Genomic DNA, 26497 nt, shown 5'->3' on the forward strand with positions numbered 1-26497 from the left:
TTATAGAAACCCTGGGTTGATTTTACCAAACACCCTAGGAATTTCCCCTCTATTTCAATGGTAGTATATTCCAACCAATGGGAACTCACATAAAGTTTATTGACATATGGTGCCACCTAGCTAGAAGATGTTACATGTCATGTATTACAGATTTGAACAGGGTGCTGTGGACATAGAATCGTCTCCCAAATGAACCAAACCGGAAATATCTATCAAACACACTAGAAAGGAATGGTTTCTCTTGGATTAAATAAATAATGATGTATGTTATACAAACTCACAGAACTAAATCAAGTCTGTAAAATTCTTAGTATTTAAGTAAAACCATAAGATTAGAGGCCTTTACTGGTTAGTTCAAAGCTTTTCTGTGTATATGAACTTACCACCTGCAGAGACAAGAGCAAACAAGACTTAGGGAATTTTTTACCCTTCAATTAAGTAAGGAAAGGACAGGCAAATTTCTTCTTAAGGCTTTTTTGCAAATAAACCAGAATCATTTGGAAGATGCAACAGTGTACCACTGGTACCAGCATAGGCACATACACCAATAACGAAGAGGAGCAGCAGATTCTCTTTTAGCACAAGAATCAGTAAAAATGCACTGTGACAAACAAGTAACTGAAAGACATTACTTCAACCACTTCAACATTTTAGCATTTTTTACCAGAGACTGCGAACTCTAGAGTCCAATCTTTCTATAAAATTTAGAACAAGATTTTTCAAAGAAACATGAAAGCTTTTCTTGTGGCATTTAGTGAGCCTAATCATGTGTCTCAGTACATTCAGCAAACAGGTTACAAGTCAATGCCACTTTTGAGAAGGCACCACAGCAAAAGCATTTATATTTGCTTCTAGGAAGAAGTTTTGTCCTAAAAGCACTTTTTCCCTGGGGAATGCAGGTGGTAAGCCTAGTGAAGGGATTGTCCAGCACCCATGGAACAGCAGCTGGAGATTGCTGTGCATAACTAACATTGCTTAAGGGCCAGATAGGCTGAATAAATAAGCAAACCTTCCTCAGGCACAAAGTGCTCTCTGGTACAGTAATGATGCAAACAACATCCAGCCTTTTATACAACCAGCTCATGGAGCCCATAAAGGCTGATCTACAGAATTTCACAGAGTTTGAATGCATTCTGCCTGAAATCCAAGGTGAAGGTATCAAATTAGATACTGCACATTATTTCAGTTTTCAGTAGTAAACACTGCAGTTCAAACAAAAACCAGAACAAACAAGCACATTCTTCTAGAGGGGTATTTTTAACATTCTCCTGTGGAATTTTATTCAAGAGCTAAGGCAGGCAATTCAACAGCAAGTGTTTCAATAAAGATTTCCTCACCAACTGTAACTATAATTTAGAGTCTATTACAGGAATCAATTTATATTTATTGTATGAGAAATCAGAGATTTACTAGAGATCAAAAGCACATTAGATTTAAAGACGCTTTTCAATTGAAATTGTTTTGGGAAGCTGCAAACCCACACAAGGCTGTATGCTCATGCAAATCCTCGCCAACAGCACTGCCACAGGGCGGCAGATCATCCATGTCACTCCCAAGAACCCACAGTCATGATGTGTCAGAATGCAGGAGCGGCAAAGGAGCCCAAGCACAGTGCCACACACATTCCTAACAACTCCCAGACAGAAAAACCTCACACTGTTCTTTCTTCAGCACTCCCACTTGGAATGAAACAATCTTCCTATTTAGAATTTATCAAGACTTTACTACCAGTTATCTGACTTAATGGTTCCTAAAAACAGGAGGTTACTAAAACTAAATGTTTTTTTTTTGTTTATAGCTCCATGTGGCATGATGAAATTAATCTTTTGAAGCAGCACATGAATTCAACCCAAAACTCTTTAGTATTTCAGACTTAGTATGAGGAAGCAAACTTCTCCCTGGCAAGGACAACAGATTTGCTGTACATCAAAACTGCTTTTCTATTTTTATTAACATTTACAAAATAATGTAAATTCACAACATTTGTCTGCTTGCAAATAGCAATAGTACAAAACCCCTCAATTTCAGTATTGATGTATTATAAAAGTTTTATTTTGGAATTACTGAAAAGCATACCTTATCCAGTATTTTTTTCACCCTATGAGATATACACATCATATTAAAAAATACAAGTATTATCTTTTCTTTGTCCTTCAAGATACAAGGGATCACAAAAACATACATCTTTTTCAAATCCAGGATAGAAGTTTTGTAAATGAGCATTCTACTGGAACTACCAAGCACCGTTACTCTGAAATTAAATGCTCTCTGTGGTGATTAAAAAAAGATTTTAAAATATGGGGAAATGTTTAAAACAATTTCTACAGATTATTAGCATTTGGAGATGGAAAACACAATAATGATCCCAATTCATGCAGTTCTTTGTTCTTCCTTGGAGAAGTTCAGGTCTTAGCCTGAACAATAGATAACAGAACAATTATCTACAGAACTAGGTGATAATTGTACTGCAAACATTTAACGACTGTTGCCATGATTCTGGGAAAATTATCACTTTTCAGTGCCTATAAAATATAAATTTTTCTAACACATTATTTGCTGCTTTTCAGTCAAGATTCACACATCGGTAAATAACACTCTCCCCTAACAAACAAAATGAAAGCAGTTCTTGGTACATTGCTAACAACATGATGCACTAATTAGTTTGGGGTTGGGGTTTTTATATGTTTGCTTGTTTAATCCTGTATACATGATAATATTATACAGCAATCCTCATAGAAAAGAGGACAAAAATGCAGTTTCTGTCATGGACAAAAACTTTATAAAAACATAATACAATTAAAATACAAAATAAATATAGTACATGTCAGATTAGTTACTAGTAGCATTTGAGGTTTCTGGAGACTGAAGAAATTCATATGGATCATGAACCATGTCTTGCTGTTCTCCAACACTCAAATGAGAGGGGCTTCCTGTTGAATGTGGGAAAAAAAAAACAAAACTTTAAAAGAAAAAATTAAGAGATATTTATACATATGAACAGGATGGTCATTTCACATTTTCCTTTTAGACTTTTAAAGTAAGACATCTAAATAATATTTAAACAGGAGATCATGACAAAGAAATCACAAGATTCTTAGTAATTTAGATAATTTTTGGAATAGTAATCATTATGCTATTACTCTGAGTTGATTACTCCGAGTTAATTATACAAAATGCAACTGAGTATCATTCATCCAACATCTTCTACCTTCTCAGAAATGGCACCAAATTGTTAAACAGTATGTTATGCTATTATCCTGTCTTATCACTGAATTTTACAGTTGACAATGAAATGCTGTTGTAGAATCCCATTTGTTACTTGCTGAACACAACTATGCTGAAGTAAAATAATCATTATATACTCCTTAGTGTAACTGATGGCATCAAATCAAAGTGCTTACAGGAATTTGCCATTGAATTATCAATTTACTTCACAATTACTTTAATCACATCTAATAAAAAATAGGAAATTACAATTAGGGGTCTTAGTTCTGGAGGTTCAAAGTATGTCTTGTTAGTTATCTCTGCCAAGCGTATTTAAAAATTAAAAGATGATCAGTCAGCACACTGTTTTATCAGAGTAGTTTCCCACAGAGATTTATCTAAATTACAATGTGAGTTTAAAACAATTCTAAATAGAGCACAAGTACTGGAACTTCTGTGACACAGCTAACTTTACCAAGATGATGTTGGTCTCTTTCAGAGGCATTGGAAAGGGAGCTCAAATTGGATGATGGCCGGGATCCCACTCTGTCAGCCTGAGCTTCATGAAGGTCCTGAAGCAGTTTTGTGGTTTCATCTAGATGTAGATGGTTATCATCATGATCAAGCTCCTTCTTCACTTTTCCTAAGAGCCACCAACCAAAACCCGTAATTAGCACATGAATTACCAAGTCACTATAAAAAAGTTCTAAACTTAACACAAGCATTGTCTATACCCAAATGACCTCAATCTTGCATTTTTCCTCACATTTCTAAAAAGCAACAGCTGCAGACCTGTGCAGTATTGGAAGATGAAGGAAAGTGCCAAAAGGAAATGGCTGAAACTGAACTGACTACCAGTACCTAAACATGTACTGGTAATTAATTTGTCTTCCTTAGCTGTGAAATGCCAGATATGGACAGACTGGCCTGGGTTGGAAGAGACCTTAAAGGCCATCTCATTCCAACCCCCCTGCCATGGGTAGAGACACCTTTCACCAGCCCAGGCTGCTCAAAGCCCCATCCAACCTGACCTTCAGCACTTCCAGGAACAGGGAACCCACAACTGACACAACTGTGTCAGTGCCTCACCACCCTCACAGTAAATAACACACTTAGTTTGTGGCAAAACAGAGTCAGCAAGCAGATCATTTAAATATCAAACTCAAAATACAGTTAAAACAGAACATGAAATCTATGGAGGCAAAGATATCCCCATCACAGAAGGTTCTAGGAACAGTATCTTCTCCAGCTACACTGATTTTTAGTAAGTCAAATGAAATTGCAAAATTGGAAAGAACTGGACGTATGTGCCAATATACACTATTCTTTCATATGAAGACCTAAAAAAATTCCCTCAACTTTAAACAGGAAGATAAACTCCTTCCCTTCTCTTTCTTAAATGCTAATTTTGCAAGAATTATGATAAGAAGTAATTTCATAAACTCACTCTGGAAGCCAACTAATCTAGCAGTATGATTATTTACAGAAAGGCCAGAGAAGAAAATATAAGCAGCTTTCAGTGGTGCATGAAATTTATAGTAAGACTGATATGTCTAAACATTATCTATAAAATGGATATTTATTCATTTTTTACTGAACTGCAATAAAATTAGAGTAAGACAGCATAATCAGAACTTACAATTGCTTTTCAAACTGCACTTATGTGAGAAATTTGTAGAAATCTTTTTTCCCTTTAAGCCTTCAATTCATTTAGTTGTGTTTTATAATACATAGCTTGGCCTCTTTCACATTCAGAACTAAAAGTACCTTAAAACATAAGCAAATTGTTTGCTTGGATGACATTTTTGAGGACATTTGACTAACTCAGCTGCCTGCAGAAATGGTAACAATACTTGTTGTGGTACTTACAGGATAACTATCAAAGGCATGTATTTGAAACAGCATCCAAATTCTTTCACAAAACTGAAGATAAAGTCTATCCAGTGCCAGAAGTTTCTTCCCACTTTTGTTTTGGGATGTTCTGTGTAGCAATATGATTGGGTTTCACATACTTACCTAATTCCCAAGTTTTAGACTTACCTAAACTTAACTAAACTTACTTACCTATTTCCCAAATTTTAAAAGACATTATATGAAGCAACATAATTTCTGAGTGAAAGCTTCACACCGATTCTTAAAATTTATATTACTATGAACACAAGAAATACAAGCAAAGCTACCAAAATAGCAAGGTACAAATACTTTGTTTTCTTCAGTTGTACAGGAAAAGTTAGCTTGTACAACACATGGATGTCTCAAAGGAAAAACAGAACAAGGTTTCATTTATCAGCCCTAAACTTTTACCACAGTTAAATGTATATTTATTACTACTTTTCAAACCCTTTTTTAAGTCTTAGCAAATCTTGCTGTCATTTTCTCTAAATGATACAACTAAACCATAACTGATGTCTTGTATATTTAGATACTTACCTAACGAACTTAACATAGAAATATCAAGAGAAACATCTGAATACGGCTTCATGGAGAGAAAGTCCAAGTCAGAAGTGTTACTGTCTCCAGCAGATTCTCCAACCTATTAAAATACACGAAACAGAATGATTAGCAAGAGTGACAAGATGTGATGTTAACTTCACAAAGGTAATGCACAAATACATTCTCTCAGAAGTGTTATTTCAATATCTGAAACTGGAGCATCCATAGCCATCTTGGCTAACCTGAAATTCAGAGACAGCTCAAAAAGACTCCTGGATATGAATGGCCAGGTATGTGGACAGTAGTCCAAGTCTTTTATCTCATGATCCAGGACTGCTGAAACTCAATTACACACTCAACTCATCCATGTCTCATGGTAGAACCCTAGCAGGTGGAAGTATTACCACTATCCCTCATCTTCCCCATATGTGAACATTGGATTTATTGAAATTTTTCATACACTGGGCCTCCTTCTTGACAGTATCAGCTGGAACTGGTCACTCTAGTATTTTTCCTATCCATCTGGATAATGAAATACAGCCTCAACTTTGCAACTCCCCTTCTTTCCACACCCATTGCAATATTGTTAATGTAATGGCACAAAGGAAGAAATCAGAGTCACTGAGCTTCAAAACCTGTTCTAAGGGAAATCTCTGAGGATGCCTGATCCAGCAGGAGAAATAAGACACTCAGGTAAACATACAATCAGATATTATCTTTTAGAAATATGAAAATGAAACCTAGCACGTACATCAAATAACTTCACCAGTCACCTTCTAGAGAAATTCACATCTTTCCACAAAACATAAGGAATATTTATAAAACTATGATTTTTTTTTTAGTTGCTATAATGTGAGCAATATAATTTTTATGTGAATTGCATGGAATGTAGTGCATATCTCCCATTATCACAAATAATTTGCAAGATAAAACCAGTACCACTTAAAGAAAGATTTTATTAGTAGCTGTAAAAGCATAAGATATGGTTATTTACCCACACTTTCTAACAGACATTTTCAATGGATATGCTAAAACCGATTAATATTAATGGGGTTTTTTCCAATTTTACAGCAGGCTGAACCTCAAATATCGATCAGCAGATCAAGCATCTTTTTCAGATTCCTATGTGATCTTTCTGCCTCTGAGACTTAGTTATGCATGCTGAAATAAGCTGAAGAACAACAAAGCCACAAATGAAAACAGACTTAATGTCAGAGAACTCATTTTCAGTACTGCAACCTTATTCCAGACAATGTAATTTTAATACTCAACCTCAGATTGTGCACTGAAATGAAATAATGTCTCAATACTACTTTTTTGTTTCTGTTTTTTCCGCTGTTGTTTCCCTCCCCTACCACCTTACCATAATCTGTTTGGAAGAATCCAGACAGGTATTGCGCAACTTGTGTTCTTCTTTTATAAGAACTGGCAGAACCTAAATAACAAAGAAATACTTTAGATTTCATAGCTTATATTTACTAAGGATGTTCCCTGAGAATGTTTGTGTAATTTACTGGTTTTCCACAATGAGGTCGTGGGCCATCATAGAAAACTGCCACATTCTGTGATGTTTGAGTAGAACCTTCACAAAAAACGAAAGACCAGCTTTTCTCTAGGGCAATCATATACAGTTATGCCAACATTTGTAACTAACCAGGACAGCCACTCCAGGAATAACCTAAAGCCCCTCCTTTCTCATATACTCCACTTATCAATCTTTTCTGTATTGCCATACAGAACAGAGGCACATTAAATAAAATAAAGAATTAGAATGTTGCAAGCTCAGAGAGCTCAGTAACTTTCTCTACTTTAAACGCCAAAACACTTTTCCCTGTTAAAACCCCCAAACAAACACAGTATTAGCATAACTTACTTTAACTTCATCCAGTGGTTTTACTGGGATATTTCGTCTCTGGAATGAAAGAATACAAATAACTGCTTATATTGAACACATGAGAAAGACATCTTTCTTGTACCATCTCAAGTATATTCAAACCACACACAAAAGGAGGCTAGAGACAGCTAACTTCTTCACATATCTGTAACATAATTAGAATGCAACAGTTGCTGTTCTTAAATATTTTAATACTATTCATTTTAACTACTCTTTGAGTCCCCTTATACTATTTCTTCTGCTCATAAACTTTATATTCAAATGCAGTATCTTTGTCATTACTTCAGTAACTTCTGATCACAAATCATTCAAGGTTGTACTTCCAGAGATACTAATTCTTACTCAAATGCAGCAGTACAAAATGCTCAAGCATAGAACACCATGTATATGATCACTGAAACACATGTAATTGTGTAAAATCAGTGTATATCCATATATGTCACAACTAAACAGCATTTTCAAGTGTAAATAGCCATTGACCATTGGAAAGTCCTCAGAAATTCTCACCTGGAACGACATTCATAGAAAAACATGGTAAAAGGCAAAGGCACATTTTATTTTAATGCTAAGTTGACTATGTTGCATACACACATTTCTATATGTAGAAAAGTATTCAGAATATTGGGTTTTAACTTTTTGAACTAATCCTTTACATTTCTTCCTGTTATATGTAGCATCTTTTTCCTTAGGCAAAAAACACCCAGAAAATTCTAAGCAATCATCAGTGGTTTTCATTCCATTGTCTCCTTATTTCCAAACATCACCCACCCTACTCCACTTCTAAGTCGGCAAAGATGTAGCATAATCTCATTTCCACCACATCAGGAAGCCTAAGTACTTTCCATCTTCCCACCCTGCCTCCCTTTCTTTAGTCTTCAATCTTTCAGAGTGTCAGCATTTTAAATAGCAGACAATTATTTCAAACTACAACTGCCTTTCCAAGTGAAGATAACATGAAATTTATTGTCAGAAAATTTGCAATTTTTTAGCTTATTTTGTCTTGGGAATACAAACAGTCTCACCAGAACCATACATATTTCTGAGAAAACTCTCTTCTCCAATCTTAGTATGCATCTCTTCAGGAAAGTGCTTTTGGAAATAAGTTAAAAGCTTTCCCTGTAGACACACTACACGAATGTAAAATTTAGCACTGGAAGGTAACAGACACCTGGTACAGTGGTAATTACTCTGTTTTTTAACTTTACTTCCATGTTCCAAATAACTAATCCTTCCATGAGAAATATATTTTGCTTTTCAATTAAGAAAAAACCCAAAACTTTAACAAAAGGATTGCAATGTAACTCAGAAGTCTGTATGTAAGTCACGACATCAAGTGACAAGGTTGCCCAAACTCTATCCTGTTGGTTGGACCCTGCTATGCTGCATCTCCTGTCTCCTCCTTTCTACAGTCACATAGTGAACCACACTGGAGAACTGACCTAGCCAGAGGAAAGGATTCCTCCTTCAGTCTCTAATTAATTCAGTCTCTAATTTGGTTTATGGTTGCTTGAACAGCTAGGCTTGCACTGCTTAAACTGGCAGTGGAAAACAAAGCATCTCAGACAGTATTAAAAAGCCAATAGGTTCATTCTTATTCTGATGAATTTGTGACACTTCAGTGCACCCACGACACACCTGCTTTAGCTGATAAATAGTTTTGGAATGGTCACCACTAGTGATCTGGTCCAGAAGATCATCAACTATTTTCTTGCTGTAACTTCCAGCATCCTTCACAAATTCTTGTAAGCTAGCAGGAATGGAGATAAGCATTACAGAAAACATTTACTTTCATAAAAACTACTTCAACTTAAAACGTTTTCTCAAATACAATGAGTTACACCTACATTTTCTTTTTCCTTTAACTCTTTTATGCTTCTTCAGGAAAGCAATTAAGGCCGCTAGACATATAGCTTTTTCTTTTACTTTAATAGTAAATTAGGTTTACAACTTGTTTTTCACAAGTACCAGCAAATTTTGTCTTCAACTATCATAGATGGTAGGGCAGTGCGTTAAAAAACAAAACACGAAAGATAAAAAGCTTGAGATTATTTCTTTCCCTCCAAGATCAACAATTTAATGTTAAATGGTATTTTTCTTTTCAAGTAGCATTAAATCTTTTGAAACTCATTGAAAAACATAATTGTTTTAAAGCCACTGAAATATATTACTTGCCTTTTAAAATTATTTACTGCTGGGTAACACTAAATCTGTGGCAACCTATAATATACTGTGGTTGAAGACCCTAATAACAAGATCCATAACAACTTTGCAATAAAATAGAATAGCTTAAAAGGCCAAATGGGAAAACCCCCCAAAACTTTTCCCACTTCCAAAAATCCAAAAGTAAACAAACAACCAAAAAAAAAAAAAACCCAAGCCAAGAAGGATGAAGGCCTAGCTTCAAATTTTATAGTGATTTATTTTAAAAATAAGTTTTAGAAAAAAATTCAGGATTGGGAGGCTCTTAGTTGAGATCTAGTTTAAATTTCTCTGCAAAAAATTGCTGTGAGAAGGTTGCCTTCCTAATAAAGAAGACCTTACCTTAAGGCACACTGGATGCCAGTTTCATCACCATATGCCGAGTATAGAAGCTCCATCTCATCTGGTTTCAGATCATGAAATATAGAGTTGTTTTGCAAAGAAGGTGCTGTATTGGCACTGGTAAGAAAGGTTACTACACAGGTAAAAGACACAACAAATTATTAGCACAAGTGTCAAAAATCACTTCGGGGAAAAAAACAAAGATTGTATTTTCTGAAACAGATACAGAAAGTGCCATGTAGTTTTTCCTCCAACTGAAAGCAAGAGCAGTGTCTCAACGACACTTCCAGACTCTAGAATCAGCACTATTTTAACCATATAAACAAATATACTTATACTACTGAAAAACCAAGAATTAAGTTATCCACCCCATTCCAAGAAGAAAAAGGGTTACGGCCACATTCCCTTCTGTATTTCTACATTTTGTGTGCATCTACATGTTGGTTGCCAGTCAGTTTCTGGACAGCAGATTAGAAACTATTAAAAACTGTCAATAACACCAGGAAAAAAAAAATCCACAGCCTGCAATATCTTTGTCAAATATTGCAAAAATGCAAATGACTGGAAGTTGTTTTTCAACCTTAAGTGCAATTACTATGGAAAAATTATTTCCCCCAGAGGAAATGGACTACCATTATTGGAAATCTTCTAGTGTGGCTATAACACTACGGTAAAATATTAATATATAAACTGCTAATTAAATTATGTTTAATAAGCAAAATATTCAATTTCATAAAAGCTGCATTCTGCTGTTAATGGAATTATATATCATAAAATAACTAAGTGAACTTTCATAATATAAACAGGTATATACCAAAATGATTTTATACCAAGTAATTGTTTGAATATGTAATAAACACAAAGTTAAAACATGGTCTTTGGTAATTACCTTTATTTCTTCGTTCATCTTTGAAGCCCAGTGTAGTGAATCCAGGTAATAATTTGCTTGACAGTGAACTCAGATCCACTGGGTGAGTTTCTTCCTCTAATAATTTGATTTAAAAGAAGGCTTAGAAATGCATTTGTGTTTACAATTTATGACAAATAATTAGAATTTGCTATTTTAGAGCTGTAATTAACATAAAGACTAAATGTTTTTTAAACTATAGATTAAGGGTAGGTACTGTAATTCAGGTTCTCCATTTAAATTTCAACCTCAACCTATAAATATGCTTCCATGTCATATTCACAAGATCTATGGCTTAAGTTATTTCTTAATAACTTAAATTATTTCACTTTTAAAGTATACAGTAGCATCTGTAATTATTTTTGTAGCAATTCACAAACCTTCAATATCCAGATATTAGTGAAGTGATAAAAGCAGTCTCTTATGTTGACTAAGTGATTGTTTGTTTATAGAAATTCACTACCATCACACTTTAAATTTTCAGCGGCATAATTTCAGAGGCATTAAATCCCTTTTTTTTTTAGAAATAGGTAATAGGCATGAGAGCAGCAAAAATGCTCAGAAAAATTCCAGAAAAATTTACTACCAGATGAAAAAGAATTTAGCAGGCTTGCATCTCTCAATGTGATTAGTCAAAAGCATTTATATATTCATCAGTGAAACAAGAGGAAAGCTGTGAAAAAATTCTGATCTCAAAAGGTGCAGAGAAGGAAGTGCTAAATCAACATGACGATTCAAAAAACTATGGCATTTTATTCATTACAAATTTTCAATACTTCTGCATCTTGAGCTTGAAATTAAAGCAAAGAGAAAGCATAAAACAATATAAATACTATAAAAGTAACAGAACAACAACAAAAAAGAAAATATCAAGGAACTAAAGAAAAAAAATTGAGCAAAATCTCATAAACTTAAAACTGAAATTTAGCTAATGATTGAAATAAGGTAATAAAGAGGTAAAAGATTATTCTAAATTTGCATCTGTGCTTTGCACATTTACAGAGAATTGCAGCATCTTCATTCGCTTTTTGTCATTAGGTACTAACACTACAGTGTTCTTGCAGTAAAAGCTGGTCTTCCAAGCTCTTTGTAAAGTTGTAGGAATGTGTAAGTGCTTATAAGGAAATATTATTTTATCTTCTCACTATTGGCATCAAGTAAAACAAAGCAGCTGAAGGGTGAAAATAGGGAAGGCAAACAGAAACACCTTTGGGGTGTTTGGGGAAATGGCTTGGGAAATAATTAATGAAAAGAATGAAATTTTTTGAAAAATAAAAAACAATTTAAAAACTCATCTGTATTACGCAGGATCTGTATCTACAGTTAAGACTTCAAAATCTCTTAGAACATTTAAGACTAGAAATGTTTGCTTCAAAGACTATGGCTTTTACCTTCTGCTTCTGGATCAGATGAATTTACTACACTAAATAGTAAAGTTCCATCTCCATTTTTTTTCAGATAACCAATCTGTGGACAGAACCAGAGATATAGGAGGAATCATTCAAAACTGTTCACACTCAAAGGAGCTGCCCATTTACAGAGAAAACTATAAAAAGCATTTTAGCTGTATTGCACTGCACTTTGGTATTCCCTTTTTCATACAGAGAACCTTGGGTCACAACTATTTTACACCACTTAGCCAGTGTTTCAGAACAGGAGACTTCAGAGAAGTTCATACATCATATATACAATGCCCTATTCATCTTTCTAAGTCAGATCTAAAGTTTATACCCAAGACAAACCCAATTCCATTGTCATTAGCACGGAGCCAGCCTTTCTGACTGCAAAGTCCAGAACACACATTTTTTTTAGAAGCAGATCTGTAACTCCTATCCACAAAGTCACTGCTTATTTTCAAATATAGACTGAACTGCTTGTTTTCATGTCTCATCCACAACTTCCTCTCATTAGAAGTACTTTTATTCTTCAAGAGGAAGAATTCTTCAAGAGGAAGAAGTGCTGTGACAGACCTACTGAAGCAGACAAGCACAATGCTAACGACAGATGTGAAAGACAACAGAGCAGACAACAGATGTGAAAGACAAAGTTAGAGCCAGATCTGATGCAACAAGCAAAGCTAATGTCAGAAACTAACTACACATGAATTGAGAAAAAAACCAATGTAACCTCTCAATATAAAGGGAAAATGAAAACTGTTCTCTCGCTACAAAAATACTAGTAAATACTTCTGAGGAAATGAACAACAAATCTCTCCTATTTTGTTTTCTACCCCCCTCCATCTGAAAAAGTTTAAAACTCCATACAGGAGGCCAAAGCTAATACTGGCATACAATAAAAATAGAGGTGAGAGAATCTGGAAAGAGAATGAACATCTTCAAGTGATGGCAAAAGTTAACAACAGCTGAATTCCAAGAACATGCCAGGGTTACCGAGATTCAGTGGGACATGCGGTGGGGCTGCCAAGCTGACTTAACAGCCTTAGCAACTAAGAGCTGCACACCTTGAGAAACTTCCATGAACAATGCAAAACTGACTGCATCACTCAATGGTATTGCTTTGAAGGGATTTTAAAAGCCACTCTACTTTGGAGGTTTCAAATAGACTTCAATTCTAACAAGTCTTCTCATTATCCAAAGAAACAGAAATACATTTGAAACTAAGCCTCCACCCACTACTCTTTGCAGTTTTATTTCATCATCCAGTTGAGCCTAAACTGACTGCATAATCAGGGCCACTGCCCAAGAAATGGACATTTAAGTTTGAAGACACAACACCACTTCTGCTGCAAAGTAAAGTTTCTTCTGCAATAGTTTTTAAAGAGGTGGAAAATGCAGATGTGGACACATCCCGATTCCTTTCTCGACGGCAGTGACCACTAGAGTGACAGATGAGAAATGGGAGCAAAGGTGGGAATAAGTCTCCATAAAATTCAAGAAAAAGAGAGTAAAGGTATCTCAGTACAGATCTGTAGCAAATGCCTGGCGCATTCACTCCAAGCCTAGCACAAGGAAATGAAGGAATCCACCACTATCATCACAGAGCTAAAAAACCCACAGTTAAAAAAATTGATCCTTCAGAGAAAATGGCACCAACAGCACCACCAAGCTTGTCCTTGGAAGAGCACAAAACCCAAATACATGGAATAACATCAGCATCACATTCAGGACTGTAAAACTTGCTATCTAAACCTACTCAATGAAAGATCTTTGTATTTGGTACTCATGCTACAGCTGACAGCTACTGCCTGTAAATACAAAACTACAAGACTTTACAGACTCTCCTCATTAAAAACAGTAATTTAACACTAATAGTATGTTAATTCCTGGCGGGGGAAGGGAGGGGAGAGAAGGGGAATCCTAATAGTTCTTCAACCTACGCCGTAGTTTGCTTTTTCTGAGGTTGCAACAATAAGAGAAGTGTGATGTTATTTTAATCACTTTCAGTGCTAAGGGCTGCAATTCAAGATGGAACATTTCACTGTTTCCTTTAGGTGAATTTCCAAAGAGAGAACCTGAGATTGACTTAGGACTCCCTACAGTGGCTTTCAGTGGCAACTAAAGATAGACAACAGCAGTATCAGTACACCACACAGAACATACATCCCAGATGCTCCAGTCCCAGGCAGCCTAACAGTAAAGCCTGTTTCTTAACATGAAACAAAGCATTCAATAGTCAGGCACAAACTGGAACTGCAAACTGCCATGCGCAGTAGACCTTGCTGTTGGGTAGATATCGATTGATCCTATCCCGAGCTTCATCTGCTGCATGTTCCACTAGTGCCAGGACATGTTCTTCAGCAGTGCTGTCTGTCAGGCTGCATGCATTCCCTTCAGGTTCAAAAATGCAGCTAAAAAAGAAAAGAAGAGGAGCTGTAGCAATTAAAAGCTAAAACAAAACAAAGAGCTGAATTCTGGCTTTGCTTAATAGAGAATCAGTCCCACTCTTTTCCCAGTGTCAGTCTACCTCAGCATTTAAGGGGAATTATAATCATTATAATCATATAATCATTACATTCATATTATGAAGTTTTGCAGCAGAAGCTGTGAACTACCAAACTTCTGTCTTCAAAAATTTGTTTCTGTATCCTGATGAAAATGAAGTATAAAATGATGCACAAAACAGAGACTGGGAGTAAAACTGGCAATTATACAAGGTGAATGCTGTATGCATCCTTAGTCTCCCACATGCACATATACACTATTTTCAAAAATTAGAAACAGGAAGATGCAGAAAATAAATTATGTAATGAGAGATAGAAACTGCTGCTTATCAGAGAAAAAACCCAACAGGCTGCACTTATGATGATTATGTCATATAACTGCTTGCAGAAGTAGGACCAAACTCCCAGTCTAAAAGGGAGTCCTTTAATTCCTATGTTTTCAGTATTGGCAGTTAGCGCTCCTAATCTGTATCAATCACAAAACTGCTTGTAACTGAAATTAGAGAATTTAACATTTTTCTTTCAGTAGATCCCTTTTCATTAGAGCTCCAAACCAATAAAATCGTAGCAAATAAGCATACTCAAGGATGGAACAGGACATAGCTATCACATAAAATCAGGAAAAGGTAGTATCATAAAAAGAAGTGTGAAGATATCATAGAATATGGCAGTCTTCATTATATTTTATATATAAAATAAATGTTGTAAATCAAAGTATTTCAGGGCATTATATGGACATTAGACACTAGGGCCAAACACCTTAGGTACTGGGTAGAGCATCTCCTCACACCAAATCCATTTCTCTCTCCTGGGTTATCTTCTTCCATTTGCTTAGCTAAGAATTTCTCTCTGTATAGAGATTCAGATCCGATACACAAGTAAGTTTTGCTATTAAAGACAATAAAAAGATCACAGGATCATACTATTACGAGATAAATGTGTTATATTATTTTGTTTCATTGAAACTTTAAGAAAGGGTGTATACAGCAGGAAACTCCTCAACAACTGGCACTTGCTATCACACCACTACAGAATACTTGAAGGACAAGAATTTTTAGAGAATGTTCAGAAGATTGTAACATCCTAAAAAAAAATTTTCAAAAACTATTTAAACATTAGGATGTTGAAGTGATCAAGTCACTTCTTCCTCTAAATAGAGGTCTAAGCTGCTTTAACACTTTGTAAACATTGACTTCAACTCCTCTGTTTGTAACCATAAATATGAAAGCAAAAATATCTGCTATTAGGTTTGATTTTCCCCTCTCAAGGTCTTATTCCTCATCAAAAAATACAGTATCAATCCTACAGATGCAAAAATACAAGTATTTAAAAGTTCATGTTACTTAGAAAAAAACTAATTTCAGCTACTAAAGTTACACAGATATTGAGAGGAACAGAAAAGTAGATTTATACTACATCTGATTGCTGATAAACTGGTACCAGGATGTATGTTAATGTAGACGGCAGTCTCAATTTCTTGTTCTGTGACAAAGGACAAAGTTATTCTTGCCGTAGAGTTTATGCAAGAATTAATCCTGGACACCACACAAACCAAATTATTTTGTCTTCTAAAAAAATAGGAACAACCAAAGCACCTCCCCCTCAAGACTTGCCTACAAAAAGGCGCTTTCAGTTGAATTCTATCCACAACCCATTAAACAAAGGAGAAATTATACCTTCTCAATTCTCTATGATACAGGAACAGATTAGTTTCTGTATGTTATCATTAGAATAGCTTCCACCACAGATAATTACTGTTGAAAATTATTTTTGAAGATACATGTTGCAGTCTTCTATTTCCAAAAAACCCCTAAATTAGAATACCACTTCTTCCGTCAGCAATAAGGATTACAAAAATGCTGAAAGTGTAAAAAATGAAAAGTGGCTGATGAGAACTCTAAAGCTCACTTTTAAAAAACCATGAAACAAGGTATATTTCATTTTTGTTTTTTTGAGGATTTAAAAAGAAACCTGCAGAACATATCTACATGATCAGGTTATTTACAACATGACTAGCGGTGCTGTGTTGCAATATTTTTTCCCATAAAATTCCAATTGATATAATGCTTTACAATTTAAATTCAGTCTATCTTTGGATGCCTATGCAAGAACACTGAATAATATAAGTTGCTTGCATATCATGGTTTCTGCTAAAATCTCATAAATTTACTAAATTCAGATTAAAAAAATTAAAATTATTAACATTAGATTTTAGTTATAAAAATATGAATTTGTAACATGGAGGTACCTATTAGCTGGAGGATTACTATTGCACTAGTGATGTATTTTACCAAGAAGTTTAATAAGATTTCACTGGGGATATGTTATCATCTGCTCCAGAAATAATCTCCTGTACTTTCATAACCTGCCAGACAAGGTTAAAGTTAAATAAAATCACTCACTGATCTGGGGCCACTTTGCCCTCCTGGGAAGAACCTCTTACATTTTGATGAGACTACTTTAGGAAAGGAAAAAAAGGAACAAAATGCAAAAGGTATTTGTAGCTCTATGAGAAAAAAACAGTCATTATTTAATATAGATATAAAAAAGAATGAAAATATCTCTATAGATATTAATTTTAAGTGTTTGAAAGAATATGCAGTCATCTTTTGAATTGTTTGCTTCAAGTTAAGAATCACTGGGTTATTAAACAAGCTCTATAAATAAACAAATAAAATACAATCAAATTGCCCATTTATCCCATGGACTTTAAGGAAAACTGCTGAGTTACTTCCCTCAGTTCTTTCCTGCTGTGTAATGCTACAAAAGCTGCAACAAACCAGTAAGCATGCCCATTAAAACCTTTACCTAATAACTTCTTTATTTTGCTTTTTGGATTTCTTGGTAGTCTCTGCTTGTACAGGAACAACTTCAGGTACAGGTTCTTCAACTGCTGTGTCTTCATCGCCCAAAAGAGCTGCCTGCTGAGAAAAATCCATGTCCTGCATAAACGACATGCTGCGCTTCAAAGCTAACAGCCGTTCCTAGAATCAGAAAGGACAGAGCGGCAGGGACTTAACCTTTCCCTCATAGCCAAGATGCTATGATAATGGGATGGGATGGGATGGGAATGGCCATGGCCTTATTTTGTTCGTAATGTCTCATTTCCAAAGGCGATGCAACATGATTTGGTCATGGTAGCATGGCATCAGAATTTCTGCAGCCCAACTATCAAGAGAGAAACAAACAAACAAACAAACTGCATATGCAAAACCAACTATTTTACACAAAACTTACCATCACTGTAACACATGCGCACACACACACACACACACACACACACACGTGCACACACAGAGCAGCTCACAAAAAAAACCTTCATTTGACAAGCCAACAACTGTATCTGAGTAAAAAGTATTTGTGACACCGCTGAAAACTCCCCAACACCTTCAAAAAAGTAGCGCTTTCTTGTTTACACAGAAATAAAACTTAAATGATATCTTGCTTCCAAAGTTTCAGCCAGAAGTAGGATTTTTCGGTAGAGCTGCATATACATGGATACTAACTGCTTCCACTGAAAGAAGCTCTTACTGACTTCAGTGGCGCAGGTAAGGTTGAGAAGTAAGTAAAAATGACTGGGTTATAACAAAAATGCCATCAAGCCCTTAAATATAGCAGCACTAACTGGCACTGCTGTAATTCATCACAGATGGATGAAACAACATTTACCATTGTTACTTTCTTCCTTTTAAGTATGGTAACATAAAACCCCCAAAGTTTCTGCTTTTTGTTTTTAATAGGTCTCTTACTTTGCTCATCATCTTAAAGCCTGTGTGAAGTATCTTCTTGGCTAGCTTGTAGTAAACAGTATCTGGTCTGTTGTAAGTCATTGCATTATCACACATCAGTTTAAAATCGGCCTGTAAAATACAAGACAAAAGAACTGTAAACATTTCAGGGCCTTTGTTAAATGACTGGAAGATACCACTCCATCTTGGCAGCTCTTTGAAGAACACAGTAATAGTCTAGGAGCAGGCTCATGAACACAAGCCAAAAGCAGAATTGCAAAGGTTTGAGCCTCTTCTACCTCTCCAAGATGCTCAGTTTCCTTTGGAAGTGGCTTTTGGTTATAAAAACCACTCTCTTTCCTGAATGCCAAACGTAACATCTTCTCTTTAACCAAGTGGACCAAATGGACTAAATGGACCAAACACTAGACCGAGCTACTAAGGTGACTTTTTACAGCATTACAAGCTCTCTGCCTCCAATTACCAAGACCATGGCAAAGACAGAAATTGAGAAGGCGACATGGACAAGCAAACTATGGCCCAAGAACCAGACAAAGAAGTGCATGTAAGCTACACTTCCAGTGATGGCCTTTCAAGTGCTGCAGAAACAGCCAGTCTTTTGCTTGCCCAACTTTGAAGCAGACTCTTTTTTTTCTGAAGCAAAACGAATGAGTGTTCTGCAGAAATTGCCCCTCTTTTAAATGCAGGACAGAGTTCTTTCAGACTCTACTCTTAGATTATTTGTCTTGTGACTAGCCTCAGCTAGTTATATCAGACAGGTAAACTTTTGAGCAGACTTTGTTTCAGAGATTAAAAACCTACAAACTTAATTTCTGTATTAAGGTTATGGTTCTGTAGTTCCGTTTAATTAGGTACCCTCATGTATCTAGAAAGGGAGTCCAATTCCTTTTTTGCTCTAACATGGGCAGACTTTTAAGAAAACTTTTATCACTCCTCTGACTACCAGCAGAAGCTAAATCCTTGAAGAAAAAGTCAGTCTTTTTAGACTGCCTTTTATACTGCCATTTTCTTTTTTATACTGCCATTTTCTTCTTTTTTAGGTTTCTATCCCACCAGTTTCAATACTGCAACCTTACCTGTTACTTAACAGTCACAGAGCTTCCACCCAAACTTCCCTTTTAAGCTGCTGAATAAGACAATTTAGACACCTGAAGGCATTGCTGATGGCAATGCTATCATGAATCCTTTCTCACTATTTCCTATAAACCTCTATAGCACATTTAACAAAACAGAGTAATAATCTTTGTCAAAGCATCTGTAAGAAATGTAAACCATTCTTTGCTCACCTTGCCGGACCTTTCAAAAAAAGAGATTAACCCTGAGAAACAAGCCAATGCTCTCTTGCTGAGGCTACCATCATATCAACATCAGTCTAGAAAAAAGCAATTCCAAAAGCTGCTAATAATTCATGGCCCTCACAAATCAGTTGGAGAAAACTCCTCTCCTTCAGGAGCTAGCAGTACTATGAAAAAATTTCTTACTGCACTGTCTGTGAAACCATGATGTATCTAATAAATTATTTCAGCAATAACAATATGACTAATAACTAAGTTAAGCTACAAATAAACTTGCCAAGTAAGTTTCTGCCAGAAGACAATTTCAAATGAAGTTATATAAAAACCAGAGTAATTAAACATAAAAAATATGTAATTGCTATTTACTCATATACAAGATGCTCCAGTATATCCGCAGGTTTCTTGCAGACAGGTCCAAATTACGTTTAAATCAATCTAACAAGGTCTAGATTAAAAAAATGACAAAAAAAAAGAGCTCAGTGGCTTAAGTCTTGGTGATAATCTTACTCCTGTCGAAGTTTAGCAAAAAACTAAATTCCACAGAACTTTAGAAGATCTTCTTGGTTTCCATAGCAATTTATAGACGATTGTAGTAGAATATGGCCAATTATTTGTAACGCTCTGAATATACAAAAGTGCTCAGTTCTGAAAAAAATGAGCATTAATTCATGTAACAAAGGCTTCTACAGTTAAAAAGAACCTTCAGTTTCTTACTAGTTTTGAAATATCTAAATCTTTATTAATTCACCTTGAATTCAGTGACTGATTTGTATTCATTTGCTGCAATTTTTTCCTTCATTGTACCAAAATCCATAGGGTGTTTTATTATCATGGAATATCCAGGAGCAATGGCATCCGTGACTGGAAAAGCAAAAAACCCATGAGGATCTTTCCTAAAAATAAAAACAATAAATTTAAATTTACAGCAGGCAACAAAACAATCCTTGCTTTTGCATCACATTAATAACACAATAGTACTACTAAAAAAACAAAAACTACTAAAAACATTCTCATAAAACCGATCCATGTCTGAAAAAATTCCTGATAAAGGAGAGCATTGTGATTTCACATATGTAGACTTATTTTAAAAAGAAATTATTGAAAATTTTTATTAAAAATGTCTTTCAATTCAATTCAATGATCAAATGGTCAATTCAAGCTAGTTCTCGTATTTCTTAATTAATTCTTGTATGTTTTCTGTGTCTCTACACTCCAACTTGGTCTTTTGGCTTCTTGTGAAAAAAGCTCAATTCTACTCGTTCATAAGGTCCTCTAAAAATAAATACAATGTTACATTTTTTTTAATTGGTTCCAAGTTCAGCTTATTGCTACAAAATAAAAAAGGAAATTTTTTTAAACATGAGGTGCAGGTTTAAGAAAACAGTAACATAAAAAGCCTCTCCCAATTCAGAAGATTATCAAGTAACCAGGTCTAAATTTGCTTTGTATCTGACAGTGGACACTGAATAAAACAAAATTTAACCAAAACAGTCCAATCTTTTAAAGTAATGTAGAATTATAACTGGCTTTTAATCCCTAAACTAAGTCATTAATATTTAATAAATTTATAATGGCAATGTATAATTTGCCCAAAACATTTATTTCCGTGCCCAATGCTAGAATTGCAAACTTGGTAATAATTATCCCCAACTTATCTTTAAAAACAACCAGATCTGACATGGTTGCAAAGGTTAACAAATATCTTACAGTCAGTCACCAGGCACTGCTTTCAAACAGAAAACCAGGATATGAAGTTGCCAGGTAACACATACAAATATGCACCAGACACAGCCTACACAGTTGAAGATACAAAAACATTTACTACCTTTGAAGCTGGCGAAGGAAGTGTTCCAGTAATTGCTGGATTGGTGTGCTCTCATTTTCAGCTGCATTTTGAGATGAATACCCATATAAGTGCAATGAAACCACATATGCATATATATTTTTTTAAAATATAAGTATCAGAGAGAAAATCTCACTACAATACAGCTTGTACTGATCTGAAGCCGAATGTATGAACATGGATTTCAAAGCAGAAGCACATCAGATATCTAAGCACACAGTAGCTTTTTCTTCTTCCTTCATTTTCTGAGCTTTTTTTCTTATCACATTAAAACTTAGTACCCATTAAGTCAGATGTAGTGCTAAATTTAGCAGCTCTAAGAATATGTATTAATAAGATTAAAATAATTACATTATATATTTCTGCAGAAAAAGTGAAACTTGGTTGCTCAAATACTGCAGTTGGGAAATCCATATTCTTACAACATGTTCGCTGTGCAATTTTCATGGTTTCTTCACCATAAACTCCATGCAATTCTATAAGCCTTTCAATCACAGAGTGACAAACAGATGAAGATTTACTGGCAAGAGAGGTAACAACTACAATTTCACTTCCTGTACAGATCACACAAGAAACACTACATGTTAATGACCTGTTACCTCAGAGAGACTGGCTTTAAGTGATGTTTGAAACATTAATGAAGCATCAAGAATTGAAAATCCAACTCTCCATGATAGAGGAAAGATATTTCCTTTCTTAAACACAATGGGTCAGGTAATTTACATGCTTTCCAATACCATTTTACAACCAGACGAAAAGAGAATAATAATGGGAATAGTTTTTATCTTGTCAGTTTTTAAGGCTCCTGACTACTCAGAGACATAAAACTCTGATCTGAAAATTTCAGTTACCTTGACAGCTGATAGCCACTATTCCTCAATTAATTGTGTGGTCACAATTATAAAATTCCTTGGGATTACTTGACTAGTCAAAGGGCAGTATTCCAAAGACAAGACTCACAATATTCCTAGTGACCCATTTTTTTACTACTAGGTTCCATTTTCAGACTTATGTATAACTGAGATCAAGATGTAATTGAAAATTCTCTAAAGTAAAGGTTTCCAGTGAGCAATGCTGAGTTTTAATTATCAAGCAATGGCTACTGGTCGAAAAAGCAAGGCAAAATCTGAAATGATCAAACATGCAGAAGTTGCCACACACAACTGACAAATATTCTGTCTAATAATAAGAATTAGAGAAGATTTGTAAATTAAAAACAGGGCTGGTGTGTGGTGTCTACAGTCTTTAGAGATAAACTATTCCTTTCCATGAGAATAGAGATGCTAAAACTCCACATAGGTTAGAAAACCAAAAAAGACAAAAACAATACCTAAGAAGTCTCCATGAGAGTTTTTTCCCCTGAACTAAACGAAACTTAGTTTCAGACATTCTGATCACTGTGGTGTAAATGCTAAGGAGAAGAAACTAGGGGAGCACTACGTGCAATAACACTTTCATAATGAGATTTACCCTGCCAAGGAACAGAGGCCAGAGACAGATGTCCTTGGCAACATTAGTCACCTGAAAACAAACCTACTAAAACATGGAAGCACCAAGAAGAGTATTGACTTCTCAGATAGCAGAAAGTTCTGGATGTTGAAAAAAGTCAAGTTCCTATATTTCAGTAAATCTTCACGAAAATTTTATCTTTGACTAAAGCTTTGTTTTAAGTGCTTTTAAAAAGAACCAAAATAATTTAATCTTTCACACTGTTCACCTGGCTGAGTTCTGCATGCTCTGACAGGACGATCTGGAGGAGGTTCAACCTCCACCTTTTTCCCAGGATCAAAGTCATCAGTTTCTCCTTCAGTGTCACACTGTTCCTTCTCCCTTTTCCTCTTTTTCTCTTCCTAGGACAGTAGAGAAAAGACATATTTTAGAGGGATGTGCAATCCCACACATGAAAAGGCAAGAAACAGTGATGTTTTTAATTTGGAATACTCATTCAACATCCAAGTCACAATATGGTTTAAAAATATTGCATATATTTTCACTATCACTTTTTCAATTTTCTTCTCCTATTAAAACTGTTCATATTTTGCTACTTTGTATTTGATACAATATTGTTCCATCATTCCTGCATGTTCATTGAAAAGAAAAATTCTGAAGCTATTCATATGTAAAACTGCATGATAATAAGCTACACCAGAAAGCAAAGAAAGTTAATTGACTATTGAGTAATGATCAATCTCTGGCTCCGCTCTCATCAATGTATTTTTGTGTTTGTCACATTAAACAGAAATGAGTAAAATATATGACAACTCAGCCAACAAAAGAACCATAAAAAACAGTGGTGGCAATTAATGATCTCTTCCTGAGTTTCAAAGCAAAGGTACATCTCAGTCATTCCTGAAATTCCACAATCATTATCCACATTTGCATATAAAAGCACACTTTCATTAACCTTCTTTAGACTATGGTTTCATTACTTAAAGATCCATTCGCTTATTTTGAATGTATTAATCATGAAGTTCTGTGAAAAAAATCCAAACAATCCCCATCCCACAACTCAGTAAAGGCAACTGATACTGCAAAATCTTGTATGAAGGACAGCTGGTTTTGCTACATTTCAAGTCCCAGCCTGAAACATCTGTACTAAGAAAATTGTGCACTGTCTGTGCTGTATTTAAGAGCTTCTGAACGATCCTATGAGATCTGTCACTTCCAGATGATTTTTTTGTTAGGCTTGTATTACTTGGAACTGATAGATGTTAGCCACAAACACACACAAAGTAGCACAAAAAAAAACTGTCACACAAGAATAGTAAAACTACATGACAGGAAAGAATTAAAAAAGCAGAAAGGTCAGGGAACCATTATTACACAAAATAAATACTCTTAAAATTGAATTGTACAAGTAACTGTGCTGTCAATGCCTCACTACTGATTTTAAACAAACTCCCTAACGCTCAACACAGACAACTAAGTTGACCACCCTACTTACTACTAACAAAGTCACAAAGCCCAGCACATAGGTTATTCCAAGAGCTAACGATGTAATGTACCACAGTACTCAAGAGTTCAGAAGCTGTTTTGAGTAAACATATCAACTTCAATGTCCAGTAACTTGGCACATCTCCAAAACGCAAACACAGCCAGGAATTGAAAAGCTGAAAATACCCTCCCTAAAACAGTAGCAAAACATGTTTGTGACCAGGCTAAAATACAAAAGATCCAACTGAAAACAGAAACATTTCTTCAAAGCAAATAAGCAAGGAAAATAAAAAGTTATAAGAAGGAAGCTTTTACTTTGTTCATAGAATCATCACAAAAGGTATCTCCTGTAAATAGCAGAAGTACACCAACTCACACACAAGGGTTTTCTACGTTTCTGAAGTGCTATATCCAGACAATAAGCTTCTTGTAACAGTGATTTAAACAAAGTTCTGCACCAGATTTTAGACCTGATAAGCAAGCATGAAGGCTGGTGCGCCTGAATTCTAAAAATCACAGCTTACCTTTCTCTTTCTTCTTTCCTCATCATCTAGATGCTTTTCTTTTTCCTTCTCTGACTTTTTCTTCTTTTTTTTCTTCTTTTCTTTATGTCGTTCTCGCTCATGATCTGATCTATCATCGTAGTAACTAGAGTCGTGCCCTGACCCAGAGAGTTCAGTGACTTCACTGCCTCCAACTTTAAGAACCAGCTTTAAAGGTTTTTCCAAAGGCTTGTCCACATAATCTAAATTAAAAAAAAATTAATAAATGCACAGGGAGCCAACAGCACACAGCAATCACAAAATCAGTCTCAATTAGGTCAGAAAAGACCACTGAGATCAAGTCCAATCTATGACCAAACACTACATGTCAACTAGACCATGGCACTGAGGGTCACATTCAGTCTTTTCCTAAGCACCTCTAGGGACAGAAACTCCAGCACCTCCCTGGCACCCCATTCTAATACATAATCACCCTTTTTGTAAAGAAATTCTTTCCCAATGTCCATCCTGAAGTTCCCCTAGTGCATCTTGAGGCCGTGTCCTCTCGTCCTGTGGCTGGTGGCCTGGGAGAAGAGACCGACCCCCACCTGGCTATACACCCTCTTTTCAGGCAGCTGCAGAGTGACAAGGTCCCCCCGAGCCTCCTTTTCTCCAGAATAAACAATCCCAGCTCCAAAACCTCTTCTAGAACTACTGATTATAAGAATTCCCTGCAAATCAAAAATACACACACTACATTTGGAAAGAAAAACAAAAGCTAAGACTAACAAATCCAAGCTAACAAACAGTCGATCTGTACATCTTACGTTGTGATGTTCCACAAACCTGCAAGACATTAGAAACCGGCTCTTCGGCCTCCTCTAAAACCGTCGCAATGTCCTTGCAGAGCAAGGTGAAATTAAGCATCACTCAAGCACCGCAGCGACCGGATCCCCTCAGGAGCGGCCGTGGGAAGCACGGAGACGCTCCGGTTCACACTGCACCGCCCGCGTTCCTCGGGCCGCCCCCGCCGCCGGCAGCTCCGGCACTCGGAGCGAGGTCTCTGCCCAGGCCCCCCAGCCCGCGCAGGGACGCCGGGCCCCGCCAACAGCCGCGTCGGGGGAAGGGACGGGCGCGTCCCGGGTACAAAGAGGCCCCCCCGACCCTTACCGCTGTAGGCGGTGGCCGAGGTCGAGCGCCATTCTGCCTTCTCGGCTTTGTGCTTCTTGTGCTTCTTCCCCATGGCGGAGCCGCAGCCGGCCCCGCCGGAAGCGCTGGGGCGGGCGGCCCCCCCGCCCGCCACGGAGGAAGATC

The 26497-nt window shown here is 36.0% G+C and overlaps 1 protein-coding gene across 6 annotated transcripts; it reads right to left on the bottom strand.

Moving 5' to 3' along the window:
• Positions 1-458: 458 nt before the first annotated feature.
• BRD9 (bromodomain containing 9) lies at positions 459-26462 on the bottom strand. Of its 6 annotated transcripts, none has more exons than XM_030971242.1 (18): positions 26354-26462; positions 25226-25446; positions 23485-23617; positions 21750-21810; positions 20673-20817; positions 18630-18740; positions 17689-17801; positions 15640-15729; positions 14655-14787; positions 12371-12446; positions 10962-11057; positions 10073-10205; positions 9167-9278; positions 7511-7549; positions 7001-7072; positions 5635-5737; positions 3680-3847; positions 459-2930 (listed from the first exon to the last, which is right to left on the bottom strand). In XM_030971242.1, exons 1-18 carry the CDS (start codon positions 26424-26426, stop codon positions 2830-2832), a joined length of 1980 nt encoding a protein of 659 aa, XP_030827102.1. In that variant the 5' UTR covers positions 26427-26462; the 3' UTR covers positions 459-2829. The 6 variants fall into 6 exon arrangements, with proteins under 6 accessions (XP_030827102.1, XP_030827101.1, XP_030827098.1 ...); XM_030971241.1 differs by having other exon boundaries at positions 17689-17804; XM_030971238.1 differs by having other exon boundaries at positions 17689-17864.
• Between the last annotated feature and the right edge of the window lie 35 nt (positions 26463-26497).

The sequence above is a fragment of the Camarhynchus parvulus genome, chromosome 2, assembly GCF_901933205.1.
Source record: "Camarhynchus parvulus chromosome 2, STF_HiC, whole genome shotgun sequence".
Classification (NCBI taxonomy): Eukaryota; Metazoa; Chordata; class Aves; order Passeriformes; family Thraupidae; genus Camarhynchus; species Camarhynchus parvulus.